The sequence below is a fragment of the Xyrauchen texanus genome, chromosome 27 (genome assembly GCF_025860055.1).
Source record: "Xyrauchen texanus isolate HMW12.3.18 chromosome 27, RBS_HiC_50CHRs, whole genome shotgun sequence".
NCBI lineage: Eukaryota > Metazoa > Chordata > Actinopteri > Cypriniformes > Catostomidae > Xyrauchen > Xyrauchen texanus.
In genome coordinates, this window is record NC_068302.1 from 35,146,712 (window position 1) to 35,164,536 (window position 17,825).

General features: G+C 35.9%; 1 protein-coding gene across 2 annotated transcripts; it reads right to left on the reverse strand.

The window, feature by feature from the left end:
- Positions 1-4,210: 4,210 nt before the first annotated feature.
- On the reverse strand, positions 4,211-16,545 carry fxn (frataxin). 2 transcript variants are annotated; one of them, XM_052094816.1, is made up of 6 exons: positions 16,381-16,545; positions 12,936-13,022; positions 12,711-12,787; positions 12,004-12,124; positions 5,965-6,062; positions 4,211-5,833 (listed from the first exon to the last, which is right to left on the reverse strand). In XM_052094816.1, exons 1-6 carry the CDS (start codon positions 16,501-16,503, stop codon positions 5,695-5,697), a joined length of 645 nt encoding a protein of 214 aa, XP_051950776.1. In that variant the 5' UTR covers positions 16,504-16,545; the 3' UTR covers positions 4,211-5,694. The 2 variants fall into 2 exon arrangements, with proteins under 2 accessions (XP_051950776.1, XP_051950777.1); XM_052094817.1 differs by lacking the exon at positions 12,936-13,022.
- Positions 16,546-17,825: the final 1,280 nt, after the last annotated feature.

The window sequence follows — 17,825 nt, forward strand, 5'->3', positions numbered from 1 at the left end:
GCAGCTGGTGCCAGCCAGACTTCACTTCAGTCTATTATGATGGACTTCAGGGGATAATCTGATGCCAACTCCAAACATAAGACATGGGATACTTCATATTACACAGCCTGAAACTTGTGATAGACCTCACCGAAATTACCTGCTGGTTGAACTCCGATGCACCTCACCGATCTCTGCCTGCATCACCTTGGTCTAATGATGGACTACACTCTTGAAATGGAATACATAGACTTTAAATTATTTGCACACACATAAAAAAAAGCCTTCATTGGCCAATTAACAAATGACAATGCATCAATGTGAAGTTCTACAGTAAATCCAAGCTGAACTTCAGAGACATTAGTCATTAATTTTACAATTCATACAAACATCTTTGTATAAACACCGACCCTTAACACTTACTTAAGTTTACCATGACCTGCACTGCACATAAATAGCTAATATTGGCATTATATTTATGCTGGATAGCCAGAGGAGAACTGGCCCTCACAGTGAGCTTCTCCCAAGGTTATTTTTCTCTATTAACCAACATCTTATGGAGTTTTGTGCTCCTTGTCACAGTCACCTTTGGCTTGCTCACTGGGGTTTTTATTATTTACCTTTATACACAATCTAGTCATATTTAATCAAACTGCACAATGATCACTCTAAAACACTATATATATATATATATATATATATATATATATATATATATATATATATATATATATATATATATATTACAGTACATTATGTAAAAAAATAGTTAAAAACAATACACATAACAAAATGTTATTAATGTTACGTTGTGCAACAAAAATCTATATTCCAAACCATGTCTTTACCCAAATACACTTTGATAAACCTATAATAATTATTTGTATTTTAGAGCTGTCCGGACGGATTTCGCAGGAAATTGCAAACAAAGGCTATGTCTTGTTTCAAAGGCTGCGTGCTAGGTAGGACGCGTCCTTTGAAGGCTGCAGTATACCGAGCGTCCTCCTTTAAACACATCTAGTTTAAACGAGATGGCCTTCCAAGGACAAATGGAAACGGAAGGTAACATAGTTGCTATGACAGCACGCCACTGGAGTGAGATGGTAACAAAGTCCCTTTAGAAGGGAATGTATGAGGTACATTTTAGGAGAGTTCTAAAGATGTAAAGACAAAAGAAAATAGATTTTACAGGTGTACTTTTAGTTTAATACTTTATTTTAATTATATATTAATATAATAATACATATTATATACTCAACACCCATCTACTGAGGTACTTCAGCTTGGGAATTAACATTACTTGCATTTGTCATATCTACGGGCAAATTGGCATTTTTTTCCCGTTGAAGCAAAGATGTGCCCACGGAGGGTCATGCATCCTCCAAAATCCCACGAAAGAAGGTTGCATTCGAAGGCTGCATTCGAAGTGTCCTACTCGCTTTTCTGATACGAGACAGCCTCATTGACGTGTGCGGCCGTCAAATTTGACCTCGGCAGGACGCAGCCTTCCAAATGTTTCCAATAAGTCTAAACAACAGCATAAGATATGGCACTTACCTGCTCAAATGACATGTTTTTGGATATCTGTCTTTTCCTTTCTTTCTTTCTTTATTTGTCCATTCGCTCTGATAACATGTCATGTATCTAGTGTACACCAGTGCCTCGAACAACATTCATCTGCGCAGAGAAGCAGAGACAAACCACAACCAAAACAATGTTCTTCCACAAGACGCATGCAGTTTTATTTTTTAACTGCTGGAGGGCCAGAAGTTAGATAGTGTAGCTTTAAATATTCGGTTGTAACATCTAGATACAATAATGTATATTTTTTATAATATGTGTTTACTCTCTATATATTAACATATATATTAAACATGGCAAACAGAATGAAGATTTATCTTATTAATATATTATTTAATAAGACTAACAAGCAAGGCCCAAGTATTATAAAAGTTAATATGTGACAGCCCCAGAGCTACGACCATAGACATATATATATATATTTCCCTCATTAAAATACAATTCAATTTATAACATTTTTGACATGCATTTTTCTGGATCTTTTTGTTGTTATTCTGTCTCTCACTGTTCAAATTAACCTACCATTAAAATTATAGACTGATCATTTGTTTGTCAGTGGGCAAATGTACAATATCAGCAGGGGATGAAATACTTTTTTTTCCCTCACTGTAGATACCGCATTGGCCGCTGGATCATATGTCAACATTGCTGCCGTATTGGACCGGGCAACTTGCCATAACTCTCAGAAGACTGGACTGGAAAAAGATGCTCGATTCATGTGCAGATTGGGGCTGTACAAACCATTGCACAATCCAAACCAGATCTCGGGGAATTACCATTTACAAGTAAGACTGAACAATTGTTACTGGTTGTATTTGGTCATTATAACATTATGCTGACAGATAACTTGTTGCCCACCAGAGTCAGACTATTAATAGCAAGCGATAACTTAAGCTAGCTATGAAAGTTGAGACCTTATAAGAAATCATATAAAGTTTATATGATTTCTTATAAAGTCTCAACTTATTATTGTTTATATTATAAACTAAATTGCCCATATTCGAGATTTTCATCTATATTGGTGTATCCTCTCAAAGTCCTCCGGCCTGAAGTTCTTAATGCATAGCTCAGAGAACTCACTGGCGGAAATATCTTCCCTTCTTACAGCTACTTCCCATTGCCTCCTCAGCTCTCTCTCTCTTTGGGAAACCTTAAAATGTGAGAAAAGTTAGCTAACCAGCTAACTACAGTCAGAACTCCCAGTATGTCAAACGCAACATTTCAAGCACAATTATTAGATGTTTTAGTGGAGTAATTGGGTTCGTTCAGCTTTAGATGTGTGTGCTTGGCATCTTGTCACCCTGCATGTTCAAATCAGACAGACACACTGAGGAAGAGCTGTGAAGTTCTCATCTTTGGGTGTGTAATCCCTTTTTTAAGTTTTCCAATTGGATGGTTATTTCCTTTTAAATCCACACGTAAATTTAATCTTTTGTTCTGAGGTTGATTAACTGATGAGATGTGGTGCTTCGCTGCCATCTGGGATGCATCAGGATGGCATTTTAAACCTAAAATGAGATGTGATTTTCACTACATCTGTATGTGTTTTTATGATCCAATCACAAAACATTTTGCACCCTGTTCACAATTATATGTATCGCTGACCATTTGTGATAGATCATCTGAAACACATTTTATTACCAGCAGCCAGAGCTAGGGAATGCTATAGAACGACTTCAGGCGGAAGTCCCAACCACATTTGTTTCCCCAGTAAGAAAAAAAAAAATATGTCAGCATCCAAATTCACTTACTCATTTCGTTCACTCACGTGAATGAGTGAACCATTTCGGACACAACTCGAATGTACATCGAATATACTCAAAATTAGAGTGCACTGTGGGTAAAAATGAGTGAACAAATGTAGCGAATGAGTGGCTCTCTCAGAATTCAGACACTCCTACAAAATGCAGACACCACAAATAGTGCACTATATAGAGGATAGGGGCAGTTTCTGACACAGTAGCATGTAGGGGCGGGGTGTGTCTCCAGGAAAAGGGTTGAGAACCACTGTAATAAGTGATTGGCTCTTTTACCTGCAGGCAGGACTTCCTTTTCTACACCAGTTATATTGAGAAGGATACAGTATAGCTGCAGACAAAGCTCCAAAAAAGGGGTGGGAGCCCCAAACCGCCAGCAAAGACATAGGGTGATTCTCAGTCGGAAGGCTGCATCCTAGTTATCTCAGCTGCCACGTCATCAAACACTGTCAAATGCTGTCTCAAATGTGAAGACTCTTGGAAGGCAGCCTCGTTTCACTGCCTTTGCTTGCCTTATTTTGAAGGATGCATCAATTAGCACCCATAGGATTCCCCTAACTTAACACTTTCCCTCACTTTCCCCCTGTGTAGAAGTGATGCCTCATTTGGAATTGGTGCAGCCATCTTTTGGACTAACCCCACCACTTCTGGAGTAACCCCGTCCTCTTTGGGAGATTCTTTCCCCATTTGGAGGTCTCCGGCTCGCAGCTATACCTACTTGGCTATATTGGCAGTTCCAATATATCCAATTAATTTTAATACTAAAGTGCTCTGTTGTGATCTGTCTTTGACTGACGCACTATTTGTACTTTTCAAGCATTGGTATTTCCTTCACAATTTGAAAAACATTAATGTGCAACTACTGTATAACAATGCAGCTCATTTTGTTTCTTCAAAATAACTTTAATAATACTATACACAAAGCATATACAGTATTAAATTAATTAAATAGAATTTAAAATTAAATCCTAATTATTTCATATAATTCACAGCTGTGCGTCACCAACAGACAAAAACAGCTGAAAATGTCAGAGGTCAACATAAAGAGAGATGTGTCACTGTTTTATCACATGCAACATGAATAAAGGCATTACACCCACCACCTCAGTACAATCCATCTCATATTTCAACATTTACATAGACAGAGTGTCAAGTTAATCTTCAGATATATGGGCTATTACATTAAGAGGTGTCTGAAGTGAGCTGATTTCCTTAATGACTCAGTGTTAACTGTTGGGTGGACCGGCGAGAAAACGAGCTGGTATTAGGGTAGCAGTCCTGTGACTCTGAGCAAAATTATCCAAGACAAATGCTATTATTCACAGTCAATTCTAAAATAAAGGCTCTGGCTAGGGGAGTTTTAGAGGAAGAACCTTAACGCCATCTGTCTGTCATAATCCCCTTTTCCTAGATCTACCCAATAGCCTCTAATAGTTCAACCAGGGCCAGGTATATGCAGGGATAACTTAAACGCTTCCAAAATACAATCGGTGTCCATTTGTCTTATTTATCTGGTTTAAAAGCCATTAAATGTGAAACTTTTAATCTGGATTTAATCTAACCAAATTTATTTACAGGGATTTGATTATGAGAGCACATTCTGCTGTTCTGAGTGGGTTTAAAGCTCATAATTGTGAACAGATTTGAAACAGACAAATAAATCATTCTTGAGGTCTGTAATCTCCTGGGATTTGTAGTTTATGAAATTTGGCAGCACTAATCTGTTTTGAAGGTACGTCAGCAAACAAAAAGCACAGAGAAATTGCAAGTTTTATATTACACAATTGTACACAACCAAATGTTATTTAGACACTTAAGCCATATTTATAAATGAATGTCTTTGCATTTGATAACAAAATAATCAACATACATGTATGGGTATTTATTTAAAATAAATATAGCACAAACAATTTTTTTAAAGAAGCTTATGTTTTGAATCACAATATATATATATATATATTTGTTCAAAATTAAGAAAAATAATTTGACACTTTCTGGTTGTCAAACCCAAACCAGTTAGTGGAACAACACCAGCGTAGTGCAAAGACAGCAGCATAACCACTAAAAATCACTTAGAGACTAAAAATGTTCAATGCAATTACAAAAATAATAATGTTAATTCTGAGGAAAAAGTCTAGCATCATTTGTTTGCAGATGACACTTGGATTGATATTTAGCTTTCCGTGCCGAAAAGTATAAAAATTATTTTTGCCATCACTGTAAATCATAAAACATATATCTGAAAATAAATCCAGGATGTTTGAGCACTGGCTACAGTAGTAAATTTCCATCGTATTGTTTAACCAAAGAGATCTTGACAGTCAACTGCTGTGAATGGAAAGGATCTATATGGTGTCCGTTCTTCACTCTGGTCTTGTCATGAGTAAATGAGATGTGACAGGTTGATTTTTGATTGAAAAATTAGGGAAAATTCTTTGGAGAGCAGACTGTGCAAAGCCACACCGTCGTGAGCGTACACCCATCGCTTCCCCGTCCAATCATAGCGTTTTGGCCCACTGAGTAGTAAAGCAATTAAACAAGAAATTTGCTGATCATTTTCTTATTCTTTTACATACAAATGAATGTTACAACAACATTTAAGCATGAAATAACATAAATCATCAAATGAATGACAGAACATTTGTACCTTGATGGTGAAGAGAGCCAAATCTGTCGGTTGGGTGTTTGTTTGTTGATGACATATGTACCATGATCAGAACCCACTTTTACTGTCAGCACACCATTCTGTGAAGAAATAAAAGCATGAGCTGTGAGAACGATTCGTCAGACATTCCACGGAAGAGAGAAAGTCATACAAGTGAGGAACAACATGAGGATGAGTCAGGCCACATTCACACTAATACATATATATTTTAAAACACATTGATTTTGCTATGTTTACGCATGCTCATATTCCTCCGTCGAAAACAGAGCTTATTGAAAACACTCTCCATTACCACATACTTTGGTAAACGATGACGTTTGGAGTCTGAAAATTCAGTTTTCAAATTAAAATGGATTTGTGTGGATGTTGCCTAAATAATGACTGCATTTTCAGTACTGTTCTACACTTAACTTATAAGGGTTTTTCCAACGTTCCTAAACCAAGACCAAAATTGGCAATTGTACACTCACCTAAAGGATTATTAGGAACACCATAGTAATACAGTGTTTGACCCCTTTTCGCCTTCAGAACTGCCTTAATTCTACGTGGCATTGATTCAACAAGGTGCTGAAAGCATTCTTTAGAAATGTTGGCCCATATTGATAGGATAGCATCTTGCAGTTGATGGAGATTTGTGGGATGCACATCCAGGGCACGAAGCTCCCGTTCCACCACATCCCAAAGATGCTCTATTGGGTTGAGATCTGGTGACTGTGGGGGCCATTTTAGTACAGTGAACTCATTGTCATGTTCAAGAAACCAATTTGAAATGATTCAAGCTTTGTGACATGGTGCATTATCCTGCTGGAAGTAGCCATCAGAGGATGGGTACATGGTGGCCATAAAGGGATGGACATGGTCAGAAACAATGCTCAGGTAGGCCGTGGCATTTAAACGATGCCCAATTGGCACTAAGGGGCCTAAAGTGTGCCAAGAAAACATCCCCCACACCATTACACCACCACCACCAGCCTGCACAGTGGTAACAAGGCATGATGGATCCATGTTCTCATTCTGTTTACGCCAAATTCTGAATCTTCCATCTGAATGTCTCAACAGAAATCGAGACTCATCAGACCAGGCAACATTTTTCCAGTCTTCAACTGTCCAATTTTGGTGAGCTCTTGCAAATTGTAGCCTCTTTTTCCTATTTGTAGTGGAGATGAGTGGTACCCGGTGGGGTCTTCTGCTGTTGTAGCCCATCCGCCTCAAGGTTGTGCGTGTTGTGGCTTCACAAATGCTTTGCTGCATACCTCGGTTGTAACGAGTGGTTATTTCAGGCAAAGTTGCTCTTCTATCAGCTTGAATCAGTCGGCCCATTCTCCTCTGACCTCTAGCATCAACAAGGCATTTTCAGCCCACAGGACTGCCGCATACTGGATGTTTTTCCTTTTCACACCATTCTTTGTAAACCCTAGAAATGGTTGTGCGTGAAAATCCCAGTAACTGAGCAGATTGTGAAATACTCAGACCGGCCTGTCTAGCACCTACAACCATGCCACGCTCAAAATTGCTTAAATCACCTTTCTTTCCCATTCTGACATTCAGTTTGGAGTTCAGGAGATTGTCTTGACCAGGACCACACTCCTAAATGCATTGAAGCAACTGCCATGTGATTGGTTGATTAGATAATTGCATTAATGAGAAATTGAACAGGTGTTCCTAATAATCCTTTAGGTGAGTGTATATCCTCCTAGAGCTTTCAAACTACATCCACCAAACTTGGCAAAGACCTTGAAACTGTTCTGACTTGGGTTGTTATGACTTTTCTAACTGATCCGACTTACGGTTTCCCATAATGGATGATCAAAAATCCCCAAAACACAAAAGGCCTATAAATCCTTCAAACTTCAAGCTTTTAAAACTATTTTAAACTTTAAGACAAGGCTTTTTAATGCCAACATAAATGTTTGTTTTGACCTATTTAGTTTTTGATAAAACTACTCATTTTCCAATAAGGCATCAACAATACTCTTCATGAGTTTAGTTAAGAGTATTTCCAGCCTGATCTCATGACATTTACGTGACAATGGCACAATTGTTGCAAACCAAAATTAAGTGCTTCAATATACATTTGGCTTCAGTTTCCCAATGAAATATCCAGCAAGGGGTGCCAAAAAATTTTGAAATTATGTTGTAATGTGTAATATACACATGTAAATGTAATATACACATTTTGAAAAAATTTGTATATTAGATGAATATTTTATTAAACGTACCTCCTCAACCCAAAACTTGAACCTAAACCTAACCAATTGTTTTTATAAAGATAAATGAGAGGTGAACAAAACAGACATCATTACCCTAAACCAATACCTAAACATAACCAATAGTGTTTATAAAGATAAAAGGGAGGTGAACAAAACAGACATCATTACCCATAACCAAAGCCTAAACCTAACGATAGTGTTTATAAAGATAAATGAGAGATGAACAAAACAGACATCATTACCCATAACCAAAGACTAAACCTAACCGATAGTGTTTATAAAGATAAAAGAGAGATGAACAAAACAGACATCATTATCCTTAACCAACGCCTAAACATAACCGATAGTGTTTATAAAGATAAATGAGAGGTGAACAAAACAGACATCATTACCCTTAACCAACGCCTAAACGTAACCGAGTGTTTATAAAGATAAAAGAGAGATGAACAAAACAGACATCATTACCCTTAACCAACGCCTAAACCTAACCGATAGTGTTTATAAAGATAAAAGAGAGGTGAACAAAACAGACATCATTACCCTTAACCAACGCCTAAACCTAACCGAGAGGTGAACAAAACAGACATCATTACCCTTAACCAACGCCTAAACATAACCGATAGTGTTTATAAAGATAAAAGAGAGATGAACAAAACAGACATCATTACCCTTAACCAACGCCTAAACATAACCGATAGTGTTTATAAAGATAAATGAGAGGTGAACAAAACAGACATCATTACCCTTAACCAATGCCTAAACATAACCGATAGTGTTTATAAAGATAAAAGAGAGGTGAACAAAACAGACATCATTACCCTTAACCAATGCCTAAACATAACCGATAGTGTTTATAAAGATAAATGAGAGGTGAACAAAACAGACATCATTACCCTTAACCAATGCCTAAACATAACCGATAGTGTTTATAAAGATAAATGAGAGGTGAACAAAACAGACATCATTACCCTTAACCAATGCCTAAACATAACCGATAGTGTTTATAAAGATAAATGAGAGGTGAACAAAACAGACATCATTACCCTTAACCAAAGCCTAAACCTAACAGATAGTGTTTATAAAGATAAATGAGAGGTGAACAAAACAGACATCATTACCCTTAACCAACGCCTAAACCTAACCGATAGTGTTTATAAAGATAAATGAGAGGTGAACAAAACAGACATCATTACCCTTAACCAACGCCTAAACCTAACCGATAGTGTTTATAAAGATAAATGAGAGGTGAACAAAACAGACATCATTACCCTTAACCAATGCCTAAACATAACCGAGTGTTTATAAAGATAAAAGAGAGATGAACAAAACAGACATCATTACCCTTAACCAACGCCTAAACATAACCGATAGTGTTTATAAAGATAAATGAGAGGTGAACAAAACAGACATCATTACCCTTAACCAACGCCTAAACCTAACCGATAGTGTTTATAAAGATAAATGAGAGGTGAACAAAACAGACATCATTACCCTTAACCAACGCCTAAACCTAACCGATAGTGTTTATAAAGATAAATGAGAGGTGAACAAAACAGACATCATTACCCTTAACCAACGCCTAAACATAACCGAGTGTTTATAAAGATAAATGAGAGGTGAACAAAAACAGACATTATTACCCTTAACCAATGCCTAAACATAACCGAGAGGTGAACAAAACAGACATCATTACCCTTAATCAATGCCTAAACCTAACCGATAGGGTTTATAAAGATAAATGAGAGGTGAACTCTTTACACTTAGCCAATGCCTAAACCTAACCGATAGTGTTTTAAATGCAAATTCGACATGAAGCACATTTACTGAAGCAACCATGTCATATTGTGTCACCTCTATGAGACTTTCGCTTCACTTTCACTTTTGTTTCGAGCGTCCTTGGCTGTGATCGAGGCTCGGTCTCCGAGTCCAAAGTCCAACATTCTATCAGGTGAGTTACCCCAGAAGTTAAATGTAGTTGGGTCTATAATACATGTGTTAAACTGTATCGTTTTACAAATAAAAGTGTTTTGTTATCATAGCATAGCAGGGTGTAAGTAACAGTGTGAAAAATAAGTGTTTAGAAATTCATAAACAGCCATAGTATAATACATGGTTTGTGTGAAAGTGAATAAAACACTCAGTTGTAGCACCTGTAGAGTTCATTTCACCAGCAAACTGCAGCAAAACATAGAAAGTGGCAAGTAAAACTTGGAAGAATTTAATTATGGTAAAGTTAATTCTATGAGACTAGGTTGAATAGTTCACCCAAAATCAAAGTTTTGTCATAATTTACTCACCCTCATGTTGTTCTAAACCTGTAGGACTTTCTTCCGTGGAACACAAACTAACAACATAATGAAAATTCTGTCATCACCCTTTTGGGTGTACTATCCCTTTAAGCACCAAAGGATGGCAGAATGATGTGTAACAAAGGAGATATATAAGAAACCACAACAAAGCTGATCTATGCACAGATGTTCTCTACATGTGTGGTTGAGTGTAGCGAGATCCGAAGTCAAGTGTGCTGCCAAACTGGAATACAGCACAAACTGTCAGCCACACCTTGGGCTGTCCAGATGCTTAATTTAAAGGGCCGCAGTCACATTATATCATCCCAACTCCAGTGACACAGTTAGTGTGTAGTATCTTCTGTATGACATTAAATGGGATGACTTTATTAATTTTACAAACACCAGCACTGCTGTGGGTGTTTGTGAGTACCAGCTGCATGTGAGGCTTAAGAGAGCTGTAAAGATTTACTCCTCAGAATAAGCAGCTGACAGTAAGCTCACCCTCTGACATTTATCCAGTGAGCTGAGAGAGGAGAGCGTGAATGACCAATCAATTTGTCAGCACAGCCTGATGGTCGCCCCACCAGTTTCGTAAAAAGAACAAGCCCATTGACTCAAAGAGCTGTAAGCAATTTTTTATGGAATGGTGTGAAGAAAATGTTCCTTCTCCCTGAAAGAGATCACTGAAATAAGTGTCCTGAGATATCTCGCCAGTATCTGTGACTGCACTAGACTGCAGATACAAATGCGATCGCAGGCCACGGACACATTCTTTGAACATCCAATAACGTTCTCATAGTGTAGTAGTTGAAGCAGGAACATTCAGGTTACTCCAGCATTACTCCATCCACTCCAACAATAACATACTGAAAGGTCAGTGTGTTTGTGGCATTCATAAATTCGGCAGGAGATGTGCATTTTCTCTCAATGCATGATGCTGCTATACCAAAAAATAAAAATGTCACTGTGATTTTTAACAGAACTCTTGCTGGAGCACTCCAACAATAACACTCAAACAAATCTTTCTTATAAAACCAAGTGAACAGATCCCATCATAAAAGTTTAAAGATCCCTTTTCACCTTACAGAGTAGCAGCTTGCATTACAAGTGAATTGTAATGCCCCCCAAAAAATGGCTGGAGATTTAAATGCAGGTCAGACAGATTTGTTTGTACATAATGGGTAAAGTGTGTAATTTCTCAGTTACTAACATTGGTTGGGCAAACAGGTTGTCCAATCTTAAACTTATGTCATTGGTTGAACCAATGTTGCTATGCCGGGCTGGTCGGGATGATCAAACAGAACAATGTTTTGAAAGTGTCAGTGTCACTGTATTTACACTTCACGGGAAGTCAACCAAATTGGCTTGCAAACGGTAAAAAAAAAATTTAAACAGACCAACAGCATCCCCTAGTGGATATTTAGGCAAACGACACCTTTCATAAGAATGAGTTGTGAAAGCAACTTTGTTGTGTGTTAATAAACATGTAATGGTGTGTAGATATGTGCATGTGTGCTTACAGAGAATACGACATCATAGTCCGTTCCAGTAAAGCTCTCATCAGTGAGGTCTTCAAAATAATCTGCTAAAGCGTAGAGGGTCTCTTCTGCTAGTCTGTCATATTCTGTCTCTGTTAGTTCTCTGTACACAAGTTATTGAGCAAGTTAAGGCAATAATGGTACTCCTATTGCAACATGATTATGCAAGTTGTATAATAATGGATGGAAATTATGCTAATACATTTAAGATGAAGAAGTAACACACATGTTTTTTCATGCACTAATTTCTACAGTCTGTAATAGTGCATGAAACAACTATCCATGAAACTAATATGTAGTAGTACTTACTATTACATAATTTACTATGCATGACAAACTATTCAGATCCTATTTTGAATGTGCAAAAAATTAAAACAACAACAAAACATTCTCTGGATGAATGCTGAAATTCTTGAATGGGACTTGGTTTTTATATTAACAAAAAAATTATATAAATGTAAAAAAAATACACTGTTGCTTCATGCTTTAAAAGCCATTTTCCATTTTTACACACATACACAAACTCACTAACGGATAAACAGCCTTTTAATCAATACAATGACTCATATGTCTTATTACTTATACAGTAATAAAAGTAAAAGAAATGGCAATTATTTGCTCTGTGAGTCCAGTAATTATTACACGATGAATCAAAACCTTAAGCTCAGAATTCAATGTATACTGTTTACCTGTCCCGAAGTTCATTTTCCTCCTCAAGAGGTGTGCTTAAATGAAGTTCTCTTCTCTGTAGAGTCCTATTAAACCACTAAAAAAAAAAAAAAATAATAATATATACACACACACACACACACACATATATATATATATCAGACAATATGGATGATGATAGCGGTTGATTTTAACACTTTTATTCTGTCATAATTTATACAAACAAAGAGTGTTATGTCCATTACATTTGTGTGTGTGCATCCTCCCAAAACATTGGTCCTCACGTCCGTCTTTGCAGAAGAAATACTCTTAAATCGGCCACCACACACTGACTAAAAGTTAAATAAAAAACAAACAATTAGAAAGTTTTTCCAGCTTCTCAAAGCACAGATAGTTAAAGGAATATTCTGGGTTCAACACAAGTTAAGCTCAGTCGACAGCATTTGTGGCATAATGTTGATCACCACAAAAAATTATTTTGACTCATCCGTCCTTTTCTTAAAAAGAGCAAAAATCGAAGTTACAGTGAGGCACTTACAATGGATGTGAATGGAGCCAATATTTGGAGGGTTTAAAGGCTGTGAAGATTATAATTTTATAAAAGCACTTGTATTAATACTTCTGTTAAAACTTGCATGTAAAGTTGTTTAAGTCAAACCCCTTTTTGAGCATAGGCCAAAAAATGAAATACTCACATTTAAATGGTCATAACTCATGAATGCTTGGGAGTACAGACCTAAATTTTGACTCTTTTTGTACATTTATTGTGGAAGTGCAATTGGTAAAAAAATCATAATAATAATAAACAAGTTAGAGCAGTTTAAGATTATTTCAATAAAAATACTCTTCATTCCTTTTTATAAAAATATATTTAAAAAATAAGATTCACCCCAAAAATGTCACAAAATCAAAGCCATATGGCTAACATAGTTCTGTGCAAAATGTTGGGTTTCTAAGTTTTAATATGAGCTGTCTATAACAATTTGTTTGGACACAGAACCAGAAAGATGGCCACAAAACTCCATTGGTGGAGATATACGACAGTCAGACTAAATCAAAATACTATAGTATTTATTCTTTATTAGCTAAGTAAAGTAGTCTTTATTAGCTAGTAGCTCAAATATATTAGACAGTAACCATATATATTAGAAATCTATATATAAAATATATGTGTATAAACATAAAAGTAACAAATAAATTAATACTACTCATTAAAAAAAATATCAATCATTTTTTCAAAATGTATCTACACACATATCATAATATAAGTATCACATAAAAATATTAGCTTTTAGTGGTGGCTAAAAGCAAGTTACCACAGTTTTATTCCAAGTAACAATTAGTGTCTATGGCATATCGGAGGACACAGATGAGCAAATTGTATTATTTTCTTAAGAGATTGCTTTATTAACTTATTATTTTGGCATGCTAATGTATATTTATTTATACATAAAATATATTTCAGTGTGAATGATTGAAGTCAATACAGTTGACCCAAAAATAACCAACCAAAAAACTACAACAACCAACCAAACCTTTCTGTAATTATTCATCCTTTTTGTTTATTCCTTTTAACATTTATTTTTGTATGTATTTATTTCTCAACCATTCCTGTGACTATCAGCTGAACTATAGGCAAACTGTCATGTCAAAATTTCCATAGCATCCAAAGAAACTAAAACTTGAAATCTAATCTAAAAGAAACAGAACTCACATGCAGTTAGTCTATTTACATGCATTTTACATGATGTTAATCTGCAGCATTAAACATTATGCTAAAGTTGCTTTTATACTGGATATTCGTTAGACATTCAATCCTTGCATTAACATTGTTTGGTATGTAATCGCAAAATAGTGGCAGTTCATGCTGTGTTTCATTCAGATAATACTGTAAATCATAATAGCATATTATGATGTTATATGATACATGTTATTGTTTTAAGCATCAAAAGTGAAAAAACGCACATCCAAGTTAGGGAGTGTCTCAAAAGTGCAAAATACACAAATATCAGTTAAGAGATACATTATTCCATGACTACATAATTTTTTTTTTTTTACATTTGTAAAGTTTATGTTGGTAAACAAAATAAGTTACATTTACATGATTTTTATTATATTCATGTTATAGCATTTAATATAAACTGAATGCTTTAATTAAATAAATAGATTTAACTTTTTTTACCAAAAGATCTCGCATTTCCTGCAATGTATTTATACACACCTGCTACATATCTTACACGGCTTTATTTGTGAAAATATGTTATTGGGTAATTTTCTGGAATTTTTTAAATACTAAAATCCATTTAACATCTTGTTAATTTGACCTGATGATGTCACACCACCTGTAATATATTCAGAAACACCTGACACACATCTTACATAACCTGGATTTTGGAAATGTGATTTTGTGTACTTTTTATAAATTTTTGACATTTTCAAAACTATGTAACTTGTAATATTTTTCACACGCACCTGAGACACATCTTACATGACTTGGATTTTGGAATATCTTACATGACTTGGATTTTGTTCTCCTTTGACACAGGCCAGACTTGAACTTATGTTACCAGCATGCCTACCTTAATGAATCATGGCAAAGCACCTGCACTACCCACTTGGCCACATCTCAGCCTGCTTTGCTGCTATTTACAGTTTTACCTCAGTTTGGCTCAGTTCTTGAAAATTTTTTTTTTTTCAGTACAAGCTGAAATCTCTGAAAAATAAGTTCAAACACCAGATTTGAATTTCTTATTCATTAGCAAATTGCACGCATTTTAGCACATGTGTTTTAGCACAATTTGTACAATAATTAAATGCACATGGCTTGCTGATCAAAACAGATGAGTTGATTCTCAGTGAAACAATCATACTCTTCACAATCTCAATAAAAAAATAAAAATATTATCATGTGAGCCATCACATGCAAAATGATCCATTCAATTCACAAGTTAATTTACCCACACAATTTTTAAGCTATTAAGATTAAACTTATTTGGCTTGCTCTCAATGGTGGAGGGGCTCGAGTAAGCAGCTTCAACTCGAGCTCTGAAGTATCCCCCAAAAAATGCATTTGGATTTCTTATGCTTTGCGCATGGGACGCATCAGTGAAACTAAACATTTTGACCAGAGCGGCTCACACGATTAAAAAAAAAGAACAAAATTCATTTAGGTGGCATTGGCAAATTTAATGACACAATAACCAGGTTTGTACGCATGCATTCAATGTTTTGGGTGACATTTTGCAGACATTGAGTTGTGATGTCCCATAAAACAGTTGTGACAATTGCACTTACAGTTTAGAGAATGTTAAGACTGTTTAAAAAAAAAATAGCCAAAGCGATTGAGAAAAACTGTAAGTTACATCTGGATAAACCTACACGTTATTATATTCACAGATGAATCTGTTTTTCACCAGACTTTGTCCATTTCACACTTTAGAGACACTCCCTAACTTTACCAGAATAATGTCCAATATAAAAACAACTTTACCGCAGTACAGACGCTTGTACTATTTGTAGTTTGTACAATGTCATTAACAGACACCTGCATTTTATCTCTGGATAATGTGTTACATTTGTTCTGATCTGATGTCCATAATAAATAGGTAAACCAAATGCATATGCACATAACTACTAATCATACTATGCATCCGTGCTGCTAACAAGCTAGCAATTCTCGTTTTAACTCACGTGAACTTCTGTTGAACAAGGTCCACCGATCATTGTTAACAGTCTGGACGCTTGTTGCCATCTGGAGTTCAGGTTCAGTAGATAAAGACAGTGACATTTACAGGTATTAGTTAACATTGACATCTTGTCAAACAAGGATGGCAGTCTCTAACTAGCAAACTGAAGATTGTGTCCATTGCTTTGACAGTCCTCTGGTAACCGGCGATCTTTCAAAATAAAAGTCCCAACAAACTATATTCAGGAAAAAGCTCAGTGGTAAAGATGCTGGCTACCACCCCTGGAGTTCGCTAGTTCGAATCCCAGAGCGTGCTGAGTGCTCCTAAGCAACCACATTTACCCAGTTGCTAGGGAGGGAAGAGCTACACGGGGTAATCTCCTCGTTATCGCTATAATATGCTTCAAAACCCGAATTGAGGTGAGTCACTACGCCACCACGAGGACTTGAGCACATTGGGAATTGGGCATTCCAAATTGGGAAAAAATAAATAAAAAAGATTAAGAAAGGATATCACATTGTATCACGTGTACCAGATCAGTAGTTGGATGAAAAATGATGTTTAAGGGATAGTTCACCCAAAAATGAAAAATGTCTCATTTACTCTCATAAGTTACTTTCATGCCATCACAGATGTGTATGACTTTCTTTCTTCTGCTGAACACAAACAAAGATTTTTAGAAGTATTTCTCTGCTCTGTATGCCCATACAATGCACATATTGAATGGTGACCAGAACGTTGAAGGTCCAAAAAGTATATAAAGGCAGCATAAAAGTACAATCCATATGACTCCAGTGTTTTAATCCATGTCTTCAGAAGTTATATGATAAGTGTGTGCGAGAAACACTCACTATAAATTGTCCTCCCTGCCCAGAAGGTGGCGATATGCATGAAGAATGCAATTTGCCAAAAACAAAAGAAGAATGTGGAAGTGAATGTGGGCATTTATACAAATTATTATTTTTTTTAAATCAGTATTGATCTGTTTCTCACCCATACCTATCATATCGCTTTAGAAGACATGAATTTAACCACTGGAGTCCTCTTTCAAAATAAAAGTCCCAACAAAATAAATTTAGGAAAAATCTTACAGTAATATTAGTACCATAAAATGTAACATATATAAATGAATAGGTAAAACTTTTAACTAATAAAATTAAGAAAGGATATCACATTGTATAATGCATAACTCTCTCATAATATACTCGCCCTCATGTTATCCAGATGTGTATGACTTTCTTTCTTCTGCAGAGCACAAACAAAGATTTTTAGAAGACTATTTCAGCTCTGTAGGTTCATACAATGCAAGTGAAAGGTGGTCAGAACTTTGAATCTTCAAAAAACTCATAAAGGCAGCATAAAAGTAATCCAGAAGACTCCAGTGTTTAAATCTATATCTTCTGATATATAGATATGATCAGTGTGGGTGAGAAACAGATCAATATTTAA

Excerpts from the sequence above, each read along its gene's own strand:
- fxn (XM_052094816.1), bottom strand. The coding sequence starts at position 16,503 with ATGTCAATGTTAACTAATACCTGTAAATGTCACTGTCTTTATCTACTG. Across the intron at positions 13,023-16,380 it reads CTTGTTCAACAGAAGTTCAC|TCAGTGTGTGGTGGCCGATT; the intron begins GTGAGTTAAAAC and ends TTTAACTTTTAG. Across the intron at positions 12,788-12,935 it reads GAGGATGCACACACACAAAT|TGGTTTAATAGGACTCTACA; the intron begins GTAATGGACATA and ends TTTTTTTTTTAG.